The sequence below is a fragment of the Erithacus rubecula genome, assembly GCF_903797595.1.
Source record: "Erithacus rubecula genome assembly, chromosome: 23".
NCBI classification, from domain to species: domain Eukaryota; kingdom Metazoa; phylum Chordata; class Aves; order Passeriformes; family Muscicapidae; genus Erithacus; species Erithacus rubecula.
Genome location: NC_136675.1, coordinates 5,452,065 through 5,479,070, shown reverse-complemented (window position 1 = coordinate 5,479,070; position 27,006 = coordinate 5,452,065). Strand labels below are relative to the sequence as shown.

At 55.7% G+C, this 27,006-nt stretch overlaps 1 protein-coding gene across 4 annotated transcripts; it reads left to right on the top strand.

Annotated features, from left to right (window-relative positions):
• Window positions 1-1,174: 1,174 nt before the first annotated feature.
• RIMS3 (regulating synaptic membrane exocytosis 3) lies at window positions 1,175-20,702 on the top strand. 4 transcript variants are annotated; one of them, XM_079325725.1, is made up of 8 exons: window positions 3,437-3,583; window positions 14,677-14,946; window positions 17,870-18,011; window positions 18,100-18,212; window positions 19,076-19,177; window positions 19,272-19,411; window positions 20,074-20,328; window positions 20,510-20,702. In XM_079325725.1, exons 2-7 carry the CDS (start codon window positions 14,727-14,729, stop codon window positions 20,284-20,286), a joined length of 930 nt encoding a protein of 309 aa, XP_079181851.1. In that variant the 5' UTR covers window positions 3,437-3,583; window positions 14,677-14,726; the 3' UTR covers window positions 20,287-20,328; window positions 20,510-20,702. The 4 variants fall into 4 exon arrangements, with proteins under 4 accessions (XP_079181850.1, XP_079181852.1, XP_079181851.1 ...); XM_079325724.1 differs by lacking the exons at window positions 3,437-3,583; window positions 20,510-20,702 and adding an exon at window positions 1,175-1,717 and having other exon boundaries at window positions 20,074-20,399; XM_079325726.1 differs by lacking the exon at window positions 20,510-20,702 and having other exon boundaries at window positions 3,418-3,446; window positions 20,074-20,399.
• The last annotated feature ends 6,304 nt before the right edge of the window (window positions 20,703-27,006 follow it).

The window sequence follows — 27,006 nt, the reverse complement described above, 5'->3', positions numbered from 1 at the left end:
CCCCAGGAGGTCCCTAGGAAGCTCCAAGATGCTCCAGGATCCTCCTGGAAATTCTCAACACCTTCCTAGGGCAGCTCCAGGATCCTCCTGGGCAGCCTCAGTCCTCTGAAAAGCTTCAGGAAACTCCTGGGAAGCCCCAAAATCTCCTGAGAAGCCCCAGGACAACTCCAGGATCCCTCAGGCAGATCCCAAACACCCCCAGGAGCCCCAGAACCCCAAATTCCCACCCTTTCCCTGTGCTCCATCCCCATTCCCTGTTTTCCAGACATCAGTGGCTCTCAGGAAACTGAAGTGCACTTTAATTATGTCCTAAAAGCAAACAACAGTCAATGAACACAGCCAGAGCAGGTGGGCACACAGAGCCTGAGGAAATGCACATTCCCTCCTTTTCCAGGCAGGGTTTTCACCTTTTCAGGCGTTTGTAGAGAAGGTTGTTCTGGTGGGATGTGGAGGACAGGGTGTAATTTAATTTCATCTGAGCTTACACAGAGAGAAATGCCCCAGGATGGGGAGGGAGGAGGAGATGGGATGGAAGGAGGGGAGGAGATGCCAAGTTCTGACCTAGACCCTGAGCAAACCAGAGGAGAAATCAATCCCTTCATCACCCAGTGCCCAATAAATTCCCGTCCCTAAAGCACAAAATGCCGAGGTCACCCTGGCAGGGACAGCTCTGCTGGGCTCCCCCACATCCAGCGGGAGGGATCATCCCCGTGCAGAGCTCGGGAATCCTCTTAGGGCACTTGGAGCGGGATAATCGCGTTAAGCCGCGCCCGCGGAGCCGGCACACACCCAGCGGGGAAAGGAGAAGGTGCCGAGAGCCGCCAAAGCCGAGCTCCTTAAGGAATTAACAGATATTAGAGATGGGAGAGCTCTGATGGGATCTCAGAGCCTTGGCCTTTGTCCATCCAGAGGAAAAGAAATTCCCAGCAAATCGGTGCCCCAGGTTGGAATCTGCAGCGTCAAGGTTTTCCCAACCTGAGGTTGGTGATCCCAGAAATAAAAACCAAAGGAGGCAAAAAACTTCCAATGGAACTGAGAAGCAAAAAATAGCTGGGAAAAAAAAAAATCCTTTGGAGACTCTTTTTGGGATGTCGTTTTCATTATCTCTTCCCCTCACCAGGAGCAGCAATTTCTCCACAAAACTGGAAATTTCATGGAATAACCTTCCCTGCTGGGAGAATTCCGGCTGGTTTTCCAAACTCTTCCTCACCAAGGCCCCTCTGGACAACCTCCCTCCTCCCTGAGTTTGTTTATATGCTTTGAATCCCATTAGGAAACCATCTCCCTCCTTCAGCGCTGGTTTATCCAAGTTTCCATATTTAGTTCTTTCGGCTATTCCTGTTCCTGAAGCAGCTTTCCTGCTGCATCCCAGTTTTTCCCTCCAGCAGCTGCCACGGGGGGAAATCATCCCACATCCTCCCTGCGCTGATGGATGCTTGCACTCGCTGACCCATCCCAATCCCAAATCGCTCCCTAATCCCGACATTGGGATCGGGGCCGTTCCGTGCAGCCCGAGGTGCTGCCCGCGGGATGGGGAGCTGGGAATTGCGGGATTTTAGGGAGGGACAGAGTTAAAGGCGGGGAAGGAGGGTTTCCTCCTGGCACGTGGCTCCATGTCAGCCGGCAGAGGCATCGCAGGGAAAGCGCCGGAGGAATTCACCGGGAGCGGGGAGACGCTGCTCGCAGGGAAATCGGTGTTTGGATCCCGGCAGCCAAGGTGAGTCCAAGGGCAGCGCTGGAATCGCCGCCTCTCCTCCCAAACCTCCTCCCTGTGCGGGATCCAGGGCACCGCCGTGTCCCCGAGGTGTCCCCGTGGTGTCCCCGAGGTGTCCCCGTGGTGTCCCCGAGGTGTCCCTGTCCCCCCCGGGGGTTCCAGCGGGCTCGGAGCTGCGGGGTTTGTGCATTCCCACAGCCCAGGCTGAGCGGGATCAGCCGGAGCCTCCCGAGGTCCCAGGGGCTGCCTGGGGACTCTTGGGGTGCAGGTGACAGCAGGGGGGTGGCAGCTGGGACAGAAGGGGCAGGTGGCAGCTCCAGAGTCCAGCTGGTGGCTGGAAGGTCCAGCCAGAGGGTCGTGAGCTCCAGCCGGGGGTGTGGGGTCTGGCTGGGGGCTTTGGGGTTCGTTTGATGGGTGTGGGGTCTAACCAGAGGCTCTTGGGGTCTCGTTGGTGGGTGTAGGGTCTGGCTGGGGCCTCTTGGGGTCCAATTGATGGGTGTAGGGTTCAACCTGAGGCTTTTGGGGTCCAGCTGATGGGTGTAGGGTCCAACTGGAGGCTCTTGGGGTTTGGTTAATGGGTGTAGGGTCCAGTTGATGGGTATAGGGTACAGCTTGGGGTCCAGTTTCTGGGTGTAGGATCCATCTGGTATCTCTTGGGGTTCAATTTCTGGGTGTAGGATCCATCTGGTATCTCTTGGGGTTCAATTTCTGGGTGTAGGATCCATCTGGTATCTCTTGGGGTTCAATTTCTGGATGTAGGATCCATCTGGTATTTCTTGGGGTTCAATTTCTGGTTGTAAGATTTACCTGGTGCCTCCTGGGGTTCAGTTTCTGGTGTAGGCTCCAGCTGGTGCCTCCCAAGCTCTGGTTAGTGGGTCCAGACTCCAGCTGAAGGCTGTAGGATCGAGCTGGAGATTTTTGGGGTCCAGCTGCTGAGTGTATGATCCACTTGAAGGCTGTAGGGTCCAACTGGGAGCTCCTGGGGACCTGCTGCTGCTTCCATCATCTTTTAGGATCCACCTGATGGCTGCACGGTCCTGCTGCTGCCTTTTGGGGTCTGGCTGCCTCCTCCCCTCGTGGAGCTGCCGGGCCGATCCCTGGGGGGTGGCGATCCCTGTGCTGACCCTCGGGGGGGTGCTGATCCCTCGGGGGGGGTGCTGATCCCTCGGGGGGTCCTGATCCCTCGGGGGGTGCTGATCCCTCGGAGGTACCGGTCAATCAGGGGGTGCCGCTCCCTCGGGGGTGTCGATCTCTTTGCCGATTCTTCAGGGGGTGCAGGTCCCTCAAAGGGTGCCGCTCTTCAGGGGGTGCTGATCCCTCGGAGGTACCGGTCAATCGGGGGGTGCCGGTCAATCAGGGGATGCCGCTCTCTTGGGGGGTCCCGCTCCTTTGGGGGTGCCGATCCCTCGGGGGTGTCGATCTCTGTGCCGATCCTTCAGGGGGTGCCGATCCCTCGGGGATCCCGGTCCCTCGAGGAATGCCGATCCTTCAAGGGGTGCCGATCCCTCGGGGGATTCCTCTCCCTTAGGGGGTCCCTCGGAGGTGCCGCTCCCTGTGCTCATCCCTCGGGGGTGCCGCTCCCTCAGGGGCTCCCTGTCCCTCGGGGCTGCCGCTCCCTCCCCGCTCCTCCCGGACCGTCGGGGCCGGGCCCGGGGCTCCCCCGCCCGCCGCTCCCAGCAGCCCGCCGGGGCCGGGGGAGGAGCGGGCACGGGCGGCGGCGGCGGCGGCGGCGGTGAGTGCCCGCGGGGTGCGGCGCTCCGAGCGCCCGGGACAACCGGCGGCGACAACCCCCGGCTCCGTGGCTACCGGGCCGAGCGGGGCCGCACCTGCCCCGGAGCATCCCGGGCCGGCGGCGGGGGAGCGGGGAAGGTGAATTTGGGGATGCCCGGCGCGGCTGCGGTATCGGGGAGCAGCGGGATGCGCGCCCCGGGAGCTGCGGGAGGAGGGATGGAGGGAGAGGAGGGGTCTGGACCCCCATGGGGATAACACCGGGGGTCCCCCCGTGCCCCGCAACTGTGCCCGGCACCCCTAAATCATCCCGCAGGCTCTGAGGCGGGATGCGAACCCCCCAAAATCATCGCTGCGCTGAAAACCGGGTCGGTGCGGCCGCTCTCCCCCCGCTCCCGAGGGTCCCCGGGCCGGTTCCCCGGAGCCTTTCCCGGTGCGGGGCGGGCAGCGCTTCCCGGCCGGCGGCTCGGCACCGGCAGCGCCTTCCCGTGCCATCCATCATCCCGCTGAAAGCCCATTGACGTCAAGCCCGTCCCGTGCACGCCGGTCCCAGGCCGGGAAAACCGGGAGAGGGACCGGGAGAAGCCGGGAGGGTCCTGGGGAGGCTCCGGCCCGGGCACCGCACCGGGCTCGGCTCGTCCCGGGTTCCCGGCGGCGCCTCCAGGCTGCGGTTTGTGCGAGGATTTGCTTCTTCCTCCATGCTGAGCCTCCTCCGCCCTCCGCGGGGTTTGGGGCAGGTGCTGGGGGCGGATCTGGAGGGAAAATTGATGAGGAAAGGGTGAGGAAGAGTGAGACGGTGCCCTGGGGTGGGCAGAGCTGCTGGTGCCACAGCCAGGGGGACAACAAGTGGGGACAGCCCGAGGGCGGTGTGGGCATCGCCCTGGCACCCCAATGGGCACAGGGTCCCCTCTGTGCCCCAAAATGGTCCCCAGGGCCACTGCGAGGGAGCTGGCATCGAGCTCAGGGTGGCACCCACGGGAGGTGGTGGCTGTGAGGGGCTCTGTGGTGGGCAGTGCCCATTCTCGGGGGTCTGAGGGGCTCTGTTCCTGTTTCTGGGGGTCTCACAGGCTCTGTGGTGGGCAGTGCCCATTCCTGGGGGTCTGAGGGGCTCTGTGGTGGGCAGTGCCCATTCTCGGGGGTCTGAGGGGCTCTGTGGTGGGCAGTGCCCGTTTCCGGGGGTCTGAGGGGCTCTGTGGTGGGCAGTGCCCATTTCTGGGGGTCTCACAGGCTCTGTGGTGGGCAGTGCCCATTCCTGGGGTCTGAGGGGCTCTGTGGTGGGCAGTGCCCATTCCCGGGGGTCTGGGACCCAGGGGAAAGGGGTTTCTGAGGCTGAACCCCACCCCTGGGTGCCCAGGGAACATCCCGGGGCTGTGCTGCTTGTTTTGGTTGTGAGCTGGGAGTGGGAGGCTGTGAATCCTCCGGGAGCACGGGATGGGCTTTGCTGCCAGGCACGGGAGCCTGGGGCTGTTCTTCCAACACAGGACACGGGACCTGCCCAGAGCAGCCCTGCCTGATCCCCTGGCTGCTCCCAAACATCCCTGATTTCATCCCCAGCCATTCCCAAACATCCCTGATTTCATCCCCTGGCTGCTCCCAAACACCCCTGATTTCATCCTCAGCCATTCCCAAACATCCCTGATTTCATCCCCTGGCTGCTCCCAAACATCCCTGATTTCATCCTCAGCCATTCCCAAATCATCCCTGTTTTCAACCTCTGTCTGTTTCCAAACCATCCCTGCTTGATCACCCTGGTCATCCCTAAACCATCCCTAATTCCATTCTCTGGCCATTCCCAGAATGGTTTTCATTCCCAAACCATCCCTGTTTTCATCCCCTGTCTGTTCCCAAACCCTCCCTGTTTTCATTCCCCAGCCATCCCCAAACCATCCCTGTTTTCATTCCCTGGCCATTCCCAAACCATCCCTATTTAATTCCCAAATCATCCCTGCTTTCATTCCCAATCCATCCCTGTTTCCATCCCCCACTGCTCCTCAGCTCTCCTCTCCAGCCCAGTTCTCCGTGTGCTCGTTTCCTGCTGCTCCAACACCTCCCCAAGGCCACTCCTGCTGTGCTCACACCTCTCTCTCTGTTCCATCCCTTTGTGAGGCCAAACTGCCACCTCCCACATCCCCAGTGCTCCTGCCTCTTGCTCTGTCCCCATTCCAGCCTTTGTGGGACAGGGACAGAGGTGACATTGTGGCATCTTGGCCCCAAATTTGGGGGTGAATCTCCCCCGTTCCCTCCTCCCTGAGCTGCTGCCATCCCTGAGCTCAGCTCTCCGTGGGCTCCCACTGCAGCACAGCCCTTTGGGAGCCTCACACGGATACAAAATGCAGTTTAAGGCGATGAAAATCCCTAATTTTCCTGCTGATTAAAACCTGAGCTGTGTGGCAGCAACTATTGGCGTCCCTGTCAAGGCATTTCAAATGTTTTGTCACCACATCTCCACGAGCAGGGAGAGAGCCTCAGTTAGGAATTCTTGGGAAGGGATTGAGAGCTCCTCCCGCTGCCTGCCAGGATCAGGAGCTGCTTCCCTGCCCTGGGATGCTCTGCTGGGAGTCTCTCCATCTCCTCATCCTCTCCACACACCCCTGGAGACGCAAGTTTCACCCTGGAAATCGGGAATTGTGCAGATTTGACTTGTTGGGTATGAAGCAACACCAGTTTTTGGCCTCATCTTCTCACAGGTGCTCTGGGGAGCAGCACGGTGGGATCATCCCGTGTCCCTCCATCCCATCCCGCTGCTCTCCAGGGATGCAGGAGCCGCTGCCGCCCGCGGGAGCCTCCGCAGCTCCCGGTGCACAGCCGGGGGTGTTGCCGCAGGCTCTGCCCCCTCCTGGCAACGCTCCGGCTCCCACAACTCTTCCCAAGTTTTCTGCTGATCCCCTGAAGAAGCTCGGGAATAATTGTGCAGCCTTAGCAGTTAAAAAAGCAACTTTTTTTTTTTTTTCCTGCTAACAAAGCTGCTCACCCCCGACTCCCGCTGGGCTCGGGAGGCAGCTGGGATCTGCGGGATGGATGCGGCTGGGCAGGGAATGTCGGATCCAGCCAGGCTGTTGGCACATCCCGCTGCTGGATGTGGATTTGGGGGTGTGGGTGAGTTTAGTGACCCATCCTAGAGCTGGTGGCTTGTCCCTGAAGAGCCCAGGAGCGCTGGGTAGTTCCAGGAACCTGAGGGATTTCAGGATCCGGAGCCCCTGGAAGGCACAGGGATATTTGCCAATGTGGAATGAGAAGGACGAGGAGGATCTGCTAGGTGCTGGTGGAAGGAAATCAGATGTTCCCTGCTGGTAGGAGCGGCAGAAAGCCGGAGCTGAGAGCAGCCCTTCCCCTGGAGGAAGCAGCTCCATGAAATATTGATGGGATTCACACACAGCAGCCGAGCCGAGCGAGCTGCATTGCAGAGCTGGGAGCCGAGCAGCCGGGAAGGGAAAATCCGGGAAGGGAAAAAAATCCAGGAAGGGAAAAGCTGCTCTCCACATCCCCCCGTGCCAGGGAGCTCAGCCTGGCACTGCCCTCGGTGCCACCAGCACAAGGGTCGCGATCTGAGCGTGGCAATCCCATTCCAATCCCACCCCAAGCTGCATTCCTGCATCCCCACGGAGCCGCCCCACTTTTTGGGGCCGCTGCCCACGGTGGCTGCTGGGTGCCACCTCCTTCGTGTCCCCATTGCCACAGTGCCACCGAGTGCCACCGGAGCAGATTTTCCACGCTCTGTGCTGGATTCTCTCCAGGCTGAGCTGGAGCCCCGATGCCTGGTGGCACTGCCGCAGTGTCCCCGTGGCTCGGGTGGCCAGTTGGGCTCGGCGGGCGCTGGCTGTCCCCCAGCCTGGCCCTGCCTGGTGGCTTTTGCTCCTCGGATTCCTTGATGTTGCCAAGGAAACGCTGGGATTCAGCTCGGATCTGATTGAACCGGGCGCGGACGTCACGCAGGGACACGGGGGACAGGGACAGCGTGGTCAGGGCGGGGGCTCTGCTGTCCTGCAGCCCCTTCCCCGCCGGGCATGGCTGTGCTGGAATTCCACACCTGTCCCACCCTCCCAGTGGGAAATGGGCACAAAGTGGGTGCAGGAGAACGCTGCAGGTGCTCTGGGATAGATCCTGCTGGAGCTGTGGCATCTGGAGATGGACACATCCTTTGGGAACGGGGATGGAAAGGGAATGGCCACCACTGCTGGATACAGTGGGACTCGGGATTCCCAAGGGAAATTTCTGCTGTGCCACTGCTGCCTGGAGACCCCGTTGGGCTGTGGCTCCAGTCTGGATCCCAGTGATGATTCTCCCAGTCTGGATCCCAGTGATGATGCTCCCAATCTGGATCCCAGTGATGATGCTCCCAGTTTGGATCCCAGTGATGATGCTCCCAGTTTGGATCCCACTGCAGCTCCCAGTCTGGATCCCACTGGTGCTCCCAGTCTGGATCCCACTGATGATGCTCCCAGTCTGGATCCCAGAGCTGCTCCCAGTCTGGATCCCACTGGTGCTCCCGGTCTGGGTCCCACTGCAGCTCCTGGTCTGGGTCCCGGTGATTCTTCTCCCAGTGTGGATCCCAGTGATAATGCTCCCAGTCTGGATCCCAGTGATTCTTCTCCCAGTCTGGATCCCAGTGATAATGCTCCCAGTCTGGATCCCAGTGATGATGCTCCCAGTCTGGATCCCAGTGATGATGCTCCCAGTTTGGATCCCACTGGTGCTCCCAGTCTGGATCCCAGAGCTGCTCCCAGTCTGGATCCCACTGGTGCTCTCAGTCTGGGTCCCAGTGATTCTTTTCCCAGTCTGAATCCCACTGCTGCTCCCAGTCCATCCCACGTGTGGGAGCAGATGGAAGCATGGAGATCTCCTGGAGCAGCCCCAGCTGCAGAATGTCATCCCACAGGAGCCATTCCCAGGTCTCTGAAGAGCTGAGCCCTTGGGGACATCCCTGGTCACTGTCACCACCTCTCCTCACACCCTGAGCTCTCCACCAGCACTTCCCATCCTGATGGAATCCCAGTCCAGGCTCCCATCCCAGCACCAGAACTGGAAAACCATCCTGACCTGAGCCAACCTGTGGGATTTGCTCAGCCCCTTCCTCCTCCTCTTCCTCATCCTCACTCATCCACCAGCCAGGGTTTTTCCCAGCTGCTCCTGTGGGATCCCTGAGCACAGCCCCATCCAAACTTTTCCAAGAAATTGAACACATTTGGACTCATTCTTTAATGTCAAGCTGCAGCAAATTCCAGCCAGGACAGAACTTTGCTAACCTGCCTGAGCCAGGAGAAGCTGAATTCCAGGACCTGGAGTTCCTTCCAAATTCCCACCTCACTTGCACCCAATTATACCCCTTGTAGGCCAATTAAAATTATACAAGCAGCTGCCTATCAAAGCCGAAGCAATTAATTAGAATGAAATACTTTTAGGGGAAATAAGCCTTGCCTTATTCCCAAATTCTTGGAGGAGCATGTGCGTGGGAGCTGAGATGCTGCAGCTTGTCCTGGTGTGTTGTTGCCCAGGACTGGCAGGGCCTCGGGGTGGCAGCTTTGGCAACCTTTTTGTTTCCAAAAAAAGCTGATTTTAGGACCTATCTGCTCCAGACATCCACAGTTTTCAGTGCTTTCCCTCCAGGCTCAAGCACGGGGGACAAGAAGATCCTCCTGCTTCACTTCTGGGGTTTTCCAGCCCTGTTTTTCCCTGGGAACATTTTCATTCTACCTTGATGATTTTGAGGGAGCAAACAGCTCCCAAATTCCCTCTGCTTTTTTCCCCTGGCAAGGCAACATTCCCAGCCACCCCCACTGTGTTCATTTAGCACCTTCCTCCTCCTCCTGCTTTCCCACCTGTGTGGGGGCACCTGCAGGGCTTCTCCCTCCTTCTCCAGAGCTTTTCTCAAACCATCCATTTCCCCCATCAATATTTTGCCTCTCATTTTTGTTTCTGTGCCATATTTGGGGCCAGCACTGCCTCCCAGACCTGGGATTTTCCTTCCCACTCCTGTCACTGTCCTGTCACCAGGATCCATCCCCACTTTAGGGGTCACCTGTGACCCTCAGAGCCCCACTTTTCAAACCCCCAGAGGATCTGTCTGTAAGGATCCAAGGGGGGGGTCACCAGCCTCACCTGGGGATGCTCCCAGCACATCCCACCCCGCTGGACCACTGTGCCCCTGCTCGGGGCTGGGAGAACTGGGTCAGCCTGTAACCATGGAGATGCTGAGGGAGATGCTGAAGCAGCGCCAGCACAGCCCCGGCTCTTCAGAACCCTGGAAAGATCCCCCAGATCCGGCCGGGATGGGGCTGGCGAGCTGAGCTCAGCCTCCTCCTCCTCCCCGCTGCAGCGCTGGTAAGACACCCCCATCTCCTTTATCCTTTTAATTTATTTTTTTTTTTTTTGGGGGTGCCACCAGCGGGGAGGGGCCGAGCTCGGCATCCAAACAAGCGATCCCGTTTTTTATTTTTTTGTGCTCATGCATGGAGGATGCTCCAGCCATGACACGGCTGGAGCTCCGTGCATCCCTGGGGACGCGGCTTTGGCTCGGCGGGGAAGTTGCCGGCGCTCGTTGCTTCCCGCAGGGACGGGCGGTGAGCGCTGCGGGGCTCGGGAATGTTCCCGTATCGCGACAGGAGCGGCTCGGCTGCGGCGTCACGGCGGGTCGGGATACAGGGAATAAATGCACGGAGGGGAAATGGGGAAATGGGTGTGGGGAGGGAAAAGTGGTGCCGGGAAAACCTGCCGGGAAGGGGGAGCGGGGGCTGGGGCAGCAGCGGGGCTGGGGGGGCTGGGGTGGCACCAGGGGGGCTGTGGCCATGCCATGGGTGCTGTGGTGACACTGAGGGTGCTGTGGTGGCATCGAGGGTGCTGTGGTGGCACCAAGGATGCTGTAGTGATATCAGAAGTGCTGTGGGTGCATCAGGGTTGCTGTGGACATGCCAAGGATGCTGTGGTGGCACCAGGGGTGCTGTGGTGGCATTGAGGGTGCTGTGGTGGCACCAGGGGTGCTGTGGTGGCATCAAGGATGCTGTGGTCACACTGAGGGTGCTGTGGCCATGTCATGGGTACTGTGATGGTACCAAAGATGCTGTGGTAGCACCAAGGATGCTGTAGCTCTGCTGAGGATGCTGTGGTGACATCGAGGGTGCTGTGGTGACATCGAGGGGGCTGTGGCCATGCCAAAGATGCTTTGGTGACACTGAGGGTGCTGTGGCCATGTCATGGGTGCTGTGGTGGCATTGAGGATGCTGTGGTGGCATTGAGGATGCTGTGGTGGCATCACAGGTGCTGTGGTGGCATTGAGGGTGCTGTGGCCATGCTGAGGACACTGTGGTGGCACCAAGGATGCTGTTGCCATGCCAAGGGTGCTGTGGCCATCCTGAGGATGCCGTGGTGGCACAAGGGGTGTGTGGCTGTGCTGAGGATGCTGTGGCCATGCTGAGGATGTTATGGGGGTACCAAAGATCCTGTGGTGATCCTGAGGATGCTGTGGCTGTGCTGAGGGCACTGTGGTGATCTTGAGGATGTTGTGACCATTCTGATGATGCTGTGGTGATACTCAGGATGTTATGGTTATACTGAGGATGCTGTGGCCATCCTGAGGATGCTGTGGTGATACTGAGGGTGCTGTGGTGATACTGAGGATGCTGTGGTGATACTGAGGGTGCTGTGGCCATACTAAGGATGCTGTGGCCATCCTGAGGATGCTGTGGTGATACTGAGGGTGCTGTGGTGATACTGAGGATGCTGTGGTGATACTGAGGATGCTCTGGTGATCCTGAGGATGCTGTGGCCATACTGATGATGCTGTGACCATCCTGAGGGTGCTGTGGCCATCCTGAGGATGCTCTGGTGATCCTGAGGATGCTGTGGCCATACTGATGATGCTGTGGCCATCCTGAGGGTGCTGTGGCCATCCTGAGGATGTTGTGGCCATCCTGAGGATGCTCTGGTGATCCTGAGGTTGCTGTGGCCATACTGATGATGCTGTGGCCATCCTGAGGGTGCTGTGGCCATCCTGAGGATGTTGTGGCCATCCTGAGGATGCTCTGGTGATCCTGAGGATGCTGTGGTGATCCTGAGGATGCTGTGGCCATACTGAGGATGCTCTGGTGACACTGAGGATGCTGTGGCCCTGCCAAGGATGCTGTGGCCCTGCCAAGGCTCAGCTGTAGCAGCCACAGGCTCCAGCACTCAAACCCACTCTCCAGCCCAGCTCATCCCAGCACCAGGAACCTGAACCCTCCACTCAGCTCGGGGCAGAAGCAGATTGTGCAGAGAGATAAGGGGTAAAATCACGGGCAGGGAAAGCAAATCCTCCCTTCAGGCTGAGGAGCAAGCTCTGCTTCCTTTGTGGTGGATTATCCCTGTGTGTGCTGCATTGGAAATGATCCCATTAGCTCTCTGCTCTCCTGATCTAATTTGCTCCCACCAGAGCTCTCTGGGAACAGCAGCGAGTGGGGAGCAGCAACAGGAGCCTTTTGTGTCCTCCTGGCCCTGCAGGGTTGGGTTGTTTTGGGGATTTCTCACCTGGAACGTGGAGAAGCCTGGGCTGGGCCAGGCTGAGGGATTTGTGTTTGTTCAGGCACTGCCTGAGCCAGGTTTGCCAAAGGGGAAACTGAGGCACGGGAACACTGTGGTTGGGGAAGTGTTTGGGATCCATTCCCTGTGTCAGGAGCATCCTAAGGGAGAACTCAGAGATTGCAGCAGGTTTGGAGCCTGAGAGGGGCGGGTGGCATTGGAAAGTGTCACCCCAAAAGTCCCCAAGGCAGAGAATCAGCCCTGACCCTCCTCCAGGAGGTGCTGGACATTGGAGCTGTGATGGGGCAGCTCCAGAGCTGGGATCACCTGGTGCCAGTGGCTCCATCCCTCTGGAGTGGGCTCACCCCACAATAAACAGCTTTATCCAAATAATCCATCCCTCTGGAGCTGGGGGTCAGTGCTGAGCCCCCCCTGGCATGAGGAGTGGGGGGAGGCCGTGGGTCAATGCCTAGGCAGAGCCAAGAGAGAAAACCCCGTGCAGGAGGGAGCTCATTAATGATATTAATGACTAATCACCCAGTGACCCCTGGAATTGATAAATCCACGAGTTCAGCGGTGCTGGAGCTGATCCCACAGCTCCTGCCAGCTCCCATCCTGATTCCCATCAGGTCTCACCCTGTGGAGCAGCAGAGCCCCCACCCTGCCCCACTCCCCATCCCTCCCCCATCCATCCCTCTCTCCTGGAAGGGAAACATTTTCCCAGGCCCTGCCTCCATCCATTAGCACAAAGTGGCTTCACTTGGGCTGCAGTTAATAATCCAGCTTTCCCTGGAAGATGGATGCTCCATCCTGCTGGAGTTTAAATATTCATGGGCCAGGGGAGGGGGCAGGGCAGTGTGGGAGGTCTGGGATTCCCATCCCTGTTTGGACAAGGGGATGTGCAGGGAAAACGTGGCTGGATGGGATTTTGGATGTTCTCAGGGGTGGGTGGGGCTGTACCCAAGGTTGGTGACACTTCTGCCCACCCACCCAGGTGTCTCCTGCATTTTGGGGGTGTCCCGGTCCTGCAGGGCTGGATGTTCACCCCAGGAGTGACCTGATCCCCTCCTGCTGCTCCCAGGGTGGGGAAAAATCCTGGAATATACTGAGATGAAAGGAATCCACAAGGATCATCCAATCCAACCCCTGGCTCTGCACAGACACCCCAAAATCTCACCTTGTGCATCCCTGGTGTCCAAACACTCCTGGAGCTCTGGCAGCCTCGGGAATGTTCCATTCCCTGGGGAGCCTGGGCAGTTCCCAGCCCAGGGGTGGGGGGAAAACCTTTCCCTTATTCCCATTCCAACCCGAATTCCCTGGATTTCCCAACATTTTGACCACTACCAATCCCTGTGGAATGCCACAATGGTGCCACAACTGCTGCCATCCCTCAGTGTCCCCAACTTGTCCCTGCAGCTGATCCTGGGCAGTTCCCAGTCCAGGGATGGGGTGGGGGGAAACCTCCTGGGGGAAAACCTTTCCCTGATTCCCATCCCAACCCGAATTCCCTGGATTTCCCAACACTTTGACACCCCCTTCCCACTGCTGCCACCCCTCATGTCCCCACCCTGTCCCTGCAGCTCATCCCAGGCACTCCCAGCCCAGGGATGGGGGAAAACCTTTCCCTGATTCCCATTCCATCCTGAATTCCCAACACTTTGACACCCCCCACCCACCTCTGCCACCCCTCATGTCCCCACCGTGTCCCCACAGCAGTTCCCAGCCCAGGGATGGGGGTAAACCTTTCCCTGATTCCCATTCCAACCCGAATTCCCTGGATTTGCCAACATTTTGACTCCACCCATCCACCACTGCCACTGCTCATGTCCCCATGTGAGCAGCTGATCCCGGGAATTTCCCCCAGCCCAGGGATGGGGGAAAACCTTTCCCAGATTCCCATCCCAACCCGAATTCCCAACACTTTGATGCCATCCCCCACCCACCGCTGCCACCCCTGACGTCCCTGCAGTTTGATCCTGGGCACTCCCAGCCCAGGGATGGGGGGAAAACCTTTCCCAGATTCCCATCCCAACCCAAATTCCCAACACTTTGATGCCATCCCCCACCCACCGCTGCCACCCCTCATGTCCCCACCTTGTCCCCGCAGCTGATCCCGGGCATTCCCAGCCCAGGGATAGGGGGTAAACCTTCCCCTGATTCCCATCCCAACCCGAATTCCCAACACTTTGACACCCCCCACCCACCTCTGCCACCCCTGACGTCCCTGCAGCTGATCCTGGGCATTCCCAGCCCAGGGATGGGGGGAAAACATTTCCCAGATTCCCATCCCAACCCGAATTCCCAACACTTTGATGCCATCCCCCACCCACCTCTGCCACCCCTGACGTCCCCGCAGCTGATCCTGGGCATTCCCAGCCCAGGGATGGGGGGAAAACCTTTCCCTGATTCCCATTCCATCCTGAATTCCCCAACACTTTGATGCCATCCCCCACCCACCTCTGCCACCCCTGACGTCCCCGCAGTTGATCCTGGGCATTCCCAGCCCAGAGATAGGGGGAAAACCTTTCCCTGATTCCCATTCCATCCTGAATTCCCCAACACTTTGATGCCATCCCCCACCCACACCTGCCACCCCTGACGTCCCTGCAGCTGATCCTGGGCATTCCCAGCCCAGGGATGGGGGGAAAACCTTTCCCAGATTCCCATCCCAACCCAAATTCCCAACACTTTGATGCCATCCCCCACCCACCGCTGCCACCCCTGATGTCCCCGCCCTGTCCCCGCAGCTGATCGCGGGCAGCAGCGGCGGCGCCGGTGCCGGGCGGGCGCTCTGACCATGTTCAACGGGGATGGCAGCTCGTCGTCGGGCAGGAGCGTGGTGCGCAGCTCCAGCATCAGCGGCGAGATGTACAGCCTGGAGAGGAGCGCCCGCGGCGGCGCCGACCCCGGCACCGGCACCGCCAGCAAGAAGCGGCGCTCCAGCCTGGGCGCAAAGATGGTGGCGATCGTGGGGCTGTCCCAGTGGAGCAAGAGCACCCTGCAGCTCAACCAGACTGGTGAGAGGCCGCCCTCGTTCCCCACGAGGGGTTGGAGGTGGCCACAGCTCGGGTTTTGGTGGCCCGCGTGCGTGGGAGGTGGAGCTGGAGAAGCGGTGCTTGGAAATGATGACACACACCTCCTCAAAAAATGTGGCACGGTGAGGGTGGAGGCACAGAAGTGGTGCCTAAAAGGTGGTGCCTAAAAGGTGGTGCCTAAAAGGTGGCACCTAAAGAATGGCACCTAAAAAGTGGCACCTAAAATGTGGCACCTAAAAAGTGGTGCCTAAAAAGTGGCGCCTAAATAGTGGCACCACATAAGTAGTACCTAAAAAGTGGTGCCTAAAAAGTGGTGCCTAAAAAGTGGCGCCTAAAAAGTGGCGCCTAAAAAGTGGCGCCTAAAAAGTGGTGCCTAAAAAGTGGCGCCTAAATAGTGGCACCACATAAGTGGTACCTAAAAAGTGGTGCCTAAAATGTGGCGCCTAAAAAGTGGCGCCTAAAAAGTGGCACATAAAAAGTGGCATCACATAAGTGGCACCTAAAATGTGGCACCACATAAGTGGCACCTAAAAAGTGGTGCCTAAAAAGTGGCTCGTAAAAAGTGGTGCCTAAAGAATGGCACCTAAAAAGTGGCGCCTAAAATGTGGCACATAAAAAGTGGCGCCTAAAATGTGGCACCTAAAATGTTGTGACTAAAAAGAGGCACCTAAAAAGTGGCGCCTAAAAAGTGGCACCTAAAAAATGGCGCCTAAAAAGTGACACCACAAAAGTTACGTCAAATAAGTGGTGTTCAAAAAGTGGTGCCTAAAAAGAGGTGCCCAAAAAGTGGCACCGATAAAGTGGTGCCTAAAACGTGACACCCAAAAAGTGGCGCCTAAAAAGTGGCACACAAAAGTGACGTCACATAAGTGGCACCTAAAAAGTGGTGCCTAAAAAGTGGCGCCTAAAAAGTGACACCTAAAAAACTGCACCCCAAAAATGACACCACAAAAATAGCACCAAATGAATGACACTTCAAAAATGACACACAAAAATGACACACAAAAATGACACCTAAAAATGACACCACGAAAGTGGCACCTAAAAAACGACACCCAAAATTGACACCACAAAAATGGCTCCTAAAAATGACACCTAAAAAAAAGACACCAAAAAAATGACACTCAAAAAAACTACACCTAAAAAAAAAAAGACACTTAAAAAAGACAACCCCCCCCCCCAAAATACACCTGAAAAAAATGACACTTAAAAAATGACAACCCAAAAAAATACACCTAAAACATGACACCTAAAAAAAATCACATTTTAACCCCCCTGGCAGCTCTCCAGGTGTGAATTTGCAGGTAAGGATGTCACTGGAGCTCTGCACAATCCCAGTGTCCCCTTCACCAGTAACTCCCAGTCCCGGCTGTGGGCAGGATTAAATATTTCAGGGAAATATTTAAATGCTTAAAAATAATTTTTCATGGGGGTGAGGGAAGCACCGAGCTCCTTTTAGTGCCTCTTTTTTTAATCTTTTTTCACCCCATTGCTGCCGTCGCACGATTTGGGAAAGGAAGAGTTAATCCACAGTCCTCCCGCCATCCGGGGCGGCTCTGAAGGGGTTAAATTCCTCCCAAATTTCTCCCAAAAGCAGAACTGAGCCTGGAATGTGAGCGGGGACAGAGCTGGCGGTGATGTGTCACACACGGTGACACCGCGGGGCTCGGGGACAGTGCCAGGCGTGGCCGCTGGTGCCACCCTGCTGCTCCTCCTGCTGCCATCTGCCCCCGCGGGGGACACGCGAGGTTTAGGGGACATGGGGTGGCTTTGGGGCTGTGCCCACACCTGTGGCACTGCAGGTTGTCCCCTCTGGCACGGGGACAGGGGAGATTTGGAGGCCAAGGGGACATTGGGCAGTTTTGGGGCTGTGCCCACACCTGTGGCACTGCAGGTTGTCCCCCTGGCATGGGGACAGGGAGGTTTAGGGGACATGGGGTGGCTTTGGGGCTGTGCCCGCACCTGTGGCACTGCAGGTTGTTCCCCTCTGGCATGGGGACAGGGACACAGAGGGGTTTTGGAGGAAAGGGGACATCAGGGGTCTGTGCCCACACCTGTGGGTTGCTGTCCCCTCTGGCACAGGGACAGACACAGAGATTTTGGAGGCCAAGGGGACATCAGGGGGCTGTGCCCACACCTGTGGCAGTGCAGGTTGTCCCCTCTGGCACGGGGACACAGTGATTTTGGATGCCAAGGGGACATCGGGCAACTTTGGGGCTGTTCCCACACCTGAGGGTTCCTGTCCCCTCTGGTATAGGGACAGGGGAGGTTTAGGGGACAAGGGGACATCAGGCAGCTTTGGGGTTCTTCCCATACCTGTGGTTTGCTGTCCCCTGCAGCATGGGGACAGGGATTTTGGAGGACAAGGAGATGGATAAAATGGACATCAGGAACATTGAGGCTCTGACATTGTGGGTTGCTGTCCCCTCTGGCACGGGGACAGGGACACAGTGATTTTGGAGGCCGGGGGACATCAGGGGTCTGTGCCCACACCTGTGGCATTGCAGGTTGTCCCCTCTGGCACGGGGACAGGGGAGGTTTAGGGGACAAGGGGACATCGGGCAGCTTTGGGGTTGCTCCCACACCTGCAGGTTCTTGTCCCCTCTGGCACGGGGACAGGGTCACACGGAGGGTGGAGCAATGGGACATCAGGAGCGCTGGGGCTGTGGCAGTGCGGGTCCCTGTCCCCTCTGGCACTGGTGGGGTGAGTGGGGCAGGTCTCAGCTGCAGAGGGGACTCTGAGCCAGGCACGGTGACACTGGGACAGAGCCAGGCTGTGGCAGCCGGACGGAGACACGGGGCTGTGTCCATGCAGAATCCCGGGGCAATTCACCCAGATAACAATGGAATAATGGGAATGATGAGAACAGGGACGGGCTGGGAGCTGACCCCTCTCCGATTACAGAGGGAGGCCCCAAAAAGCTGCGCAGCACCATCCGCAGGAGCACCGAGACCGGCATCGCCGTGGAGATGCGGACCAGGGTGACCCGGCAGGGCAGCCGGGAATCCACGGACGGCAGCACCAACAGCAACAGCTCGGACGGCACGTAAGGAGCGGGGCAGGGCTCGGGGGTCCCTCCCGGCAGCGGGCAGAGGGGGGAAAAATCGTTCATTTTCCACGGAAATGTTTTGCAGGTTCATCTTCCCCACCACGCGGCTGGGAGCGGAGAGCCAGTTCAGCGATTTCCTGGACGGGCTGGGGCCGGGGCAGCTGGTGGGGCGGCAGACCCTGGCGACCCCCCCCATGGGTGAGCGGGGACCGCGTGTCCCAGCACATCCCACCCCGGGAATGTTTGGGAATCCCTGAGAAGCAGCTGCTCTGCTTTTTCCTGGGGTTTCCTTTTTGAGCGTCCTGGAACCAAACTCACCTTTTGTCCCGTTTTTCCCTCTGAAATCCTAAATGGGGATTGAAAGTTGTGCCCTAAGTCTGAATTCCCGGCTGGGGAAGGGAAGGGAAGGGAAGGGAAGGGAAGGGAAGGGAAGGGAAGGGAAGGGAAGGGAAGGGAAGGGAAGGGAAGGGAAGGGAAGGGAAGGGAAGGGAAGGGAAGGGAAGGGAAGGGAAGGGAAGGGAAGGGGAAAAGGGAAAAGGGAAAAGTGAAAAGGGAAGGAGAAAGGGGAAGGGGAAAGGGAAAAGGAAGGGAAAGGGAAAAGGAAGGGAAAAGGAAAGGGGGAAGGAGAAAGGGGAAGGGGAAGGGGAAAGGGGAAGGAAGGGAAAAGGGGAATGGGAAAAGGGAAAAGGGAAAAGGGAAAAGGGAAGGGGAAATGAGGTGGTTGGACCCCTCCAAGCTCCTGGCTCCTGATCCCTCCTGTCCCAACCTCCCTTTTCTTGGGGAATCACCCACCAAGGCCCAGCCTGGTAAATCCCAGCCTGGTAAAGCCCAGCCTTATTCCCATCATTAGTGATAAAACCCCAGTGACAGGGATGGAGCCCAGGGGGAGGAGAGGCTCCCACCCAAATCCCTCCTCCCTGCTCAATCCCAGCTCCTTCCCATTCCCAACAAATCAGCACCCAGTGGGCACGGGGGTGTCCCAAATTCCCCCAGTGACGGGGACACGGGGGTGGGCTGTCCCAGGGGGAGGTGACATCCCTGAATCCGTGTCCCCCCTGCAGGTGATGTCCACGTGGGCGTGGCCGAGCGCAGCGGGCAGCTGGAGGTGGACGTGATCCAGGCCAGGGGGCTCATCCCGAAGATGGGCTCCAAGTGCATCCCTGGTAGGGGCTGTGGAGCGAGGGGGGAGGGGGTGGATCACCCCAGGGTCACCCCGGATCACCCCAGGATCCCCGGGTGTCCCTTTTCCCCCTGCAGCCACCTATGTGAAGGTTTACCTGCTGGAGAACGGCGTCTGCCTGGCCAAGAAGAAAACCAAGGTGGTGAAGAAAACCTGTGACCCCTCGTTCCAGCAGCCCCTGCTCTTCGAGGAGAGTCCCCAGGGCAAAGTCCTGCAGGTGGGCAGAGACACCTGTCCCAGGTGGGCAGGGACACCTGTCCCAGGTGGGCAGAGACACCTGTCCCAGGTGGGCAGAGACACCTGTCCCAGGTGGCTCTGAGCCCCACCCAGCCTTTCCTGGGGCACTGCCAGGGGTGGGACAGTCACAGCTGCTCTGGGCTGGGATGCCCTTGGAGCTGGGATGTTCTTGGGGCTGGAATGTTCTCCTCAGGGTTGGGATGTTCTCCTTGGGGTTGGGATGTTTTCCTTGATGTCTGGAATTCCCTGTTTGGGGTTGGGATCTTTTCCTCGAGTTTGGGATGCCCTGTTTGGGATCTGGGATGCCCAGTTTGGGATCTGCCATGCCCAGTTTGGGATCTGCCATGCCCAGTGCCAGAATCTCCCCCCCGTCACAGGCTGAGGGAAGCAAGCCCAGGATCCCCCCGACCCCCTCCCCAGCCCGGGATCCCCCCGAGCCCCTCCCCAGCTCGGGATCCCCCCGAGCCCCTCCCCAGCCCAAGATCCCCCCGACCCCCTCCCCAACTCAGGATCCCCCCGAGCCCCTCCCCAGCCCGGGATCCGCCAGACCCCCTCCCCAGCCCGACCCCAGCGGGGTTCCCCCATCCGGGCTGGATTTCCCCACAATTTCCCCCTTTCCCTTCCCCTCCCTCCCTGCCCCAGGTGATCGTGTGGGGCGATTACGGGCGCATGGACCACAAGTGCTTCATGGGGATGGCGCAGATCATCCTGGAGGAGCTGGATCTCTCCAGCCCCGTCTCGGGCTGGTACAAACTCTTCCCAACCTCGTCCCTGGCTGACTCCAGCATCGGACCCCTGACCCGCCGCCTCTCCCAGTCCTCCCTGGAGAGCTCCACCAGCCCCTCCTGCCCCTAGGACACACCCGAGGAGATCTTACAGAACTGGTCGTGGAGAGCTGTAAATATATATTTTTTTCTTTTTTTCTTTTTTTTTGAAATTTTCAATCTCTTTCTCCCCTCCAAAAACAAAAAGAAGAAAAAAAAAATCAGCCCTGGATGCTCTCCCCAGGAAGGGAGAGGGGCGAAGGAGAGGCAAAAATTCCCTCTGAGGGCTGCCAACGATCCCAGACTGTTCCCAGAGCTCGTCCTGGAAGCTCCCAGCTTCTCCTGAGGATGAGGCTCCTTTCCCCCCCCATCCCCTTTCCCTGCCTATGAGAAACACGGGGAGAACCCCCCTGAACTCAGAACAAATCCAACTCAGCACTATTTTTTTGTTTTCCAAGGAATGTAGCATCTTCTCTTATGTAGCTTTGCCACGTGCTGACAACACACTCACTGCAATATCCCAGAGAACTCTGGATGGACCAGGAGCATCTGCCAGTCTCATCCTGTTTGGTGGCTTTCCCAGCACTTTTTTTTTTTGTTGTTTTTCCCCAATTTTTATATCTTTTTTTTTGTTGTTTTCCCGGGAGCATGTAGCCTGTGACCATTGCCAAAGCAAGAAGGGGACAGGGGAAAGGGAGCTCACCCAAAACTCTGGGAATGCCTCGTGGGAGGCAGGAAAAGGAGTGGGAATATTGGGATCCTGCCTCCCAGCCCCAGCTGGAGGGCTGGGATGTTCTCCTCGAGGTCTGGAATGCTCTCCTTGGATCTCAGATGTTCTCCTTGAGGTCTGCCTGTCCCTCCTTGGGGTTGGGATTCCCTCCTCAGGGCTTGGGATGCCCTTCTTGGGGTCTGGGATATCCCCCTTGGAGTAGGATGCTGTCCCTAAAGCCTGGAATTCCTCTTCAGAGGTTGGGATTCCCCCTTCAGGGGTTGGGATTCCCTCCCTGAGGGCTGGGATGACCTTCCCAAGTTCTTGGATCCCCTCCTTGGAGCTGGGATCTCCTCCTCCAGACTGGGCCATCCTCCTCAAGGTGTGGGATTCCCTTTCTGGGTTCTGGGATTTTCTTTCTGAGCTCTGGGATTTCCTTTTTGAGCTCTGGGATTTCCTTTTTGAGCTCTGGAATTCCCTTTCTGAGCTCTGGGATTCCCTCCCTGGGTTCTGGAATTCCCATTCTGAGCTCTGGGATTCCCTTTCTGAGCTCTGGGATTCCCTCCCCAGGTTCTGGAATTCCCTTCCTGGGTTCTGGAATTCCTTTCCTGAGCTCTGGGATTCCCTCCTGAGCTCTGGAATTCCCTTTCTGAGCTCTGGGATTCCCTTCCTGGGTTCTAGAATTCCTTTCCTGAGCTCTGGGATTCCCTCCTGAGCTCTGGGATTCCCTTTCTGAGCTCTGGGTTTCCCTTTCTGAGCTCTGGGATTCCCTCCCTGGGTTCTGGAATTCCCTCCTGAGCTCTGGGATTCCCTTTCTGAGCTCTGGAATTCCCTCCCCAGGTTCTGGAATTCCCTCCCTGGGTTCTGGAATTCCTTTCCTGAGCTCTGGGATTCCCTCCTGAGCTCTGGGATTCCCTTCCTGGGTTCTGGAATTCCCATTCTGAGCTCTGGGATTCCCTTTCTGAGCTCTGGAATTCCCTCCCCAGGTTCTGGAATTCCCTCCCTGGGTTCTGGAATTCCTTTCCTGAGCTCTGGGATTCCCTTTCTGAGCTCTGGGATTCCCTCCCCAGGCTCTGGAATTCTTTTTCTGAGCTTTGGAATTCCCTCCCCAGGCTCTGGAATCCCCTCCCCAGGCTCCACCACGCTCCCCTCGAGTTCTGCTCCATCCTTGGGGCTGGGACACCCTTTGGAGAGCTGGGATTCCCTCCTGGACACTTGAATTCCAAGCAGGAGTGGATCCCAAGGCTGGTTCTCTCCAGGGGAACATCTCAAGAGCAGCTCTGGAATTCTGGGGGACAAAGGAGCAGGAGTTCCTCAGTGGGATGAGCATTTTGGGGTGGTTTTTTTTGTTTGTTTTGTTTGTTTTTCCAAGCAGCATTTTGGTTCCCTCCGAGGGATCCAGTTCTTGTAGCAAACCCAGGAATTAGGGAAGCTTTTTTTGAAGGTGCCTATTGAAATTTGCTGAAATTACTCAGGGGAGACACCACTAGAAACTCTTGGTTTCTTCATCAAATATTTCCTAAATCCAATGACTGTCCTGAAGGAGCAGTTCCCAAGAGAGAAGGAACAAAATCCCAACACACCAAGAGATGAGGAGGCTGGAAGAGGACAAGAGGTTCATGGGGAATTTCATGGGGCTGGCTCTGACCCTTCAGTCTCCACCCCACAGCACAGCTGGGGTTTTTCTAGGATTGTTTCTTGGCAAAACACAGAATTCCACGATGCACAGAGCACAAAAAACCCTCCTGGCAACGAAGAACCAGCTCAGCCACAGAGGAACAAACCCAAAGCTGAAGGAAAAGGCTTTTTGGGATGAAGCTGTTCCATCCACAAACACAACCCCAAACATGGGGGGGGGGTCCATAAACCCAAATTTGGGGGTCCTCAAGCTCAAATCTGGGCTCCACAAATTCAGATCTGGGGTTGGAATCATGAATCCAGTCCTAAGAGTTTATAAATCCAAACCTGAGGGTTCACAAATGCAGATTTTGGGGTTCACAAATCCAGACTTTGGGGTTCACAAATCCAGACTTTGGGGCTCACAGCCCCAAATTTGGGGTTCCACCAACCCAAACCTGAGAGTCTACAACCCCAAATCTGGGAGTCAACAACCCCAAATTTCGGAGTCAACAACCCCAAATCTGGGGAATCATAAACCCAAACTGAGGGTTCACAAATCCAAACCTTGAAGTCAACAACCCCAAATCTGGGAGTCAACAACCCCAAATTTTGGAGTCAACAACCGCAAATCTGGGAGTCAACAACCCCAAATTTGGGAGTCAATAACCCCAAATCTGGGGAATCATAAACCCAAACTTGAGGGTTCAAAAACCCAAACCTTGAAGTCAACAACCCCAAATCTGGGGGCTCAAAACCCCAAGATTGGTGTTCCATGACCCCAAATCTGGGGTTCCACCAACCCCAAATTTCCTCAAGCCAAAATCTTGGGGTTTGCAAATCCCCAAACTTGGGAGTCTGCAAACCAGATCTGTGGGTCTACAAAGCCAAATTTTGGTGTCTATAAATTCGAAATTTGGAGTCTGTGAGCTCAAAATTTGAGGTCCATAAACTCAGATTTGGGGTCAACAAACTCAAAATTTGGGGTGTATGAACTCAAACAACTTTGGGGTGTATGAATCCAAACTTTGGGGTCTACAAACCCAAATTTGGGGTCTAGGAACTCAAATTTGGGGTCTACAAATGCAAACCTTGGAGTCTATGAACTCAAACAACTTTGGGTTCTACAAACTCAACATTTGGGGTCTATGAACCCAAACTTTGGGGTGTGTGAATTCAGACTTTGGGGTCTACAAATCCAAACAACTTTGGGGTCCACAAACTCAAATTTGGGGTCTAGGAACTCAAATTTGGAGTCCACAAACTCAAACAACTTCGGGGTCTACAAACCCAAATTTTGGTGTCTATGAACTCACAACTTTGGGTTCTACAAACTCAAAATTTGGGGTGTATGAACTCAAACAACTTTGGGGTGTATGAATCCAAACTTTGGGGTCTACAAACTCAAATTTGGGGTCTAGGAACTCAAATTTGGAGTCTAGGAACTCAAATTTGGAGTCCACAAACTCAAACAACTTCGGGGTCTACAAACCCAAATTTTGGTGTCTATGAACTCACAACTTTGGGTTCTACAAACTCAAAATTTGGGGTGTATGAACTCGAACAATTTTGGGGTGTATGAACCCAAACTTTGGGGTGTATGAACCCAAACTTTGGGGTCTACAAACCCAAATTTGGGGTCTAGGAACTCAAATTTGGGGTCTACAAATGCAAACCTTGGAGTCTATGAACTCAAACAACTTTGGGTTCTACAAACTCAACATTTGGGGTCTATGAACCCAAACTTTGGGGTGTGTGAATTCAGACTTTGGGGTCTACAAATCCAAACAACTTTGGGGTCCACAAACTCAAATTTGGGGTCTAGGAACTCAAATTTGGAGTCCACAAACTCAAACAACTTTGGAGTCTACAAACCCAAATTTTGGTGTCTATGAACTCACAACTTTGGGTTCTACAAACTCAAAATTTGGGGTGTATGAACTCGAACAATTTTGGGGTGTATGAACCCAAACTTTGGGGTGTGTGAACCCAAACTTTGGGGTCTACAAACCCATTTTTGGGGTGAAACTGTGGCCAGCAGGACTCGTCTGTGCCTGGACACCCCCACGGGGACTCGGAGCTGCTGCCCTGACTTTGCCAACTCCAAACACCAAGAAGGGAATTGGTTGGATCCTGCTGAGCTGGGATGGGGAAAAGTGCAGGATGAAGGATGAAATCCTCCAGGATGGAGAATTGGGATGTCCTGAACCTGATTTGGGGAACAACCTGAGTGCTGGGACAGGAACAAACCATGGACTCGGTGTTCCCTCTCCAAACAGAATTCCACGAGCCTCAATGTGCTGGAATTTTGACTCTCCACGAAGGGAAAACATCCCAAAAGGGAAAACTTTCCTCTCCTTCAAGCTGCTGCTCCATTCTGATGGGAAAACTCCAAAATCTGGGATTGTCCCAGCTGGGAGAGGAGCGTGGGCTGAGCAGGGACGTTCTGCTCCTGCTGCTGGCGTGGGCACAGCTTCCCACCCCCTCTGCATTCCTGAATTCCTTCCCTGCTCCAGCCCTGCCAGGAACATCCCACGGTGCCAGGAACATCCCAGAACATCCCACAGTGCCGTGGCAGGAGCAGGGCTGGGGGATGAGCAGCATCCCTGGCTTTCTGCTGGAAAAATCCCAGTGAAATTCCACTTGGGAACGAGGAAACAAAAAGATTTTTGGCTCCTGAGGGTGAGTTGGGAGCTCTGCATGGGAGGGGTTCCTCCTGCTCCTGGAGAAGTGGAAACATCAAAATCCAGGAAAATATTCCCTCCTTCCTTTCCAGCCCCCCCCAGAATTTCTCACTCATTTCCCAGCAGGAATTAACCCCCCCTTAAACTGGTGTGGGGAAGCCAAACTGGGGGAAGAGCTGGGATTGAGCAACATCAGCTCCTCATTTCTCAACCCCCAAGACCTTGTGTCAGATGTTTTCCTTCCTCAAACAACAAGAAAAACAACCAAGACACCCAAAAATCTCAAAATCTCAAAGTGCCAGCTCCTGAGGAAATGAACTCCATCCCAGGATAAATTCCTGCACTCCAACTTTTTTTTTTGTTTTGTTTTTTTGTTTTTTTTCTGGGGGAATATTTGCTCACAAAGGGCATTTTTTTTGATGTGCAATTCCAGTTGCAAAATTCCCTGGAAGGAATTTTGAGTTTGATGCTTTCCTCAATTTTCTATCAAGAAAAGAAATTCAAATCTGTTGGATTTGCCGGAGATTTTTTTTTTTTTTTCCCCTCTGGAAAAAAAGGAATTAATATGGAATTAAATCAGTTTTTCAACCCATTTGACACCCAGCCCCCAGCAGAGAGGAGCAGCCTCCACCTGACACTGCCAGAGCTGAAATCCAAACCCCCAGCTGCAATCACGAGGATGGATTTGATAAAAAAAAAAAAAACCCAAAAAAATATCAGAATGATGCTGAAAAAACTGACAAAAAAAAAAAAAAAACCTGACAAAATTCACACAAAGCACAGAAAACACTCCAAGATTCCAGGGCTGAGTTATCCCTGGTTTTCCACCAGCCTGGAATGGGCCAGATCTGCCAAAAAAAAGTGAAAATTTCCAAGAAATTTGGGATCAGTCAGAATTCCAGCTCCTGTTTCATCACCACCAGGACATGCTGAAACCCTGGGAGAGGAGATTTGGATGGAAATTTCCCAAAATCCAGTGGAATGAAGCAGAAATTCCCTGAACTTACTGCCAGAGAGGGGGGAAAAAAAATTCCCTTCACCTTTCCCAGCTCTGCCAACCTTTTCTCCAAACAATCCAGGAATTCCTCAGGAATGGGATCAGGATTCCCTTGGCTAACAGGGAATCTCTTCTGTTCACTGCCTGAAACCACAATTTAGGAAATCCAGCCTGGATTCCACAATTCCCACAAAGCCCAGCAGGGCAGGAAGGGAAATCATCCCAAAAATCTGCACCAGGGATGCTTTTCCAGGCAGGAATTTTTCTTTCCAGTTGACTCAGATGTTTTTTTGGTTTTTTTTTCTGGATAAATGGGAAATTCCTGGATGTGGGAAACCTCTGGAAGTTGTGGGATTGGTTTGGAAAATCACAGAATTGTGATTAAGGAATCTTTATCCACCCTGGATGTGTTTTTCCTCATGGATGGGAAGAGCTCTCCCTGCTCTCCCTGAGGATTTTTTGGCTGCAGATGGATCTGGAGAATTCCCTGCAAGGTTTCCAATGTTGTTTTTATTTTTTTTTTTTTTTTTGTAGCAAAGCTGTTTCAACTGGAAGTTTTCCCTCTGCTCCACAAAATCCCAGGCTGGGAAAAACCTTAAAATTCCCTCGAATTCCTGCCCCTGCTCCAAGCCCCATCCTGGGACACTCCCAGGGGCAGGACAGGATTTATTTTTTATGGAGAAACCCTTCCCAATCCTTGGCTGGTTGGTTAAAGGTGTGAAAATCACTTTTAGGAGTTGAAAAGACTTTTTAAGGGAGGAAAAAAAAAAAAGGGAAAATAAAAAAAAAAAAAACAGGGTTGGA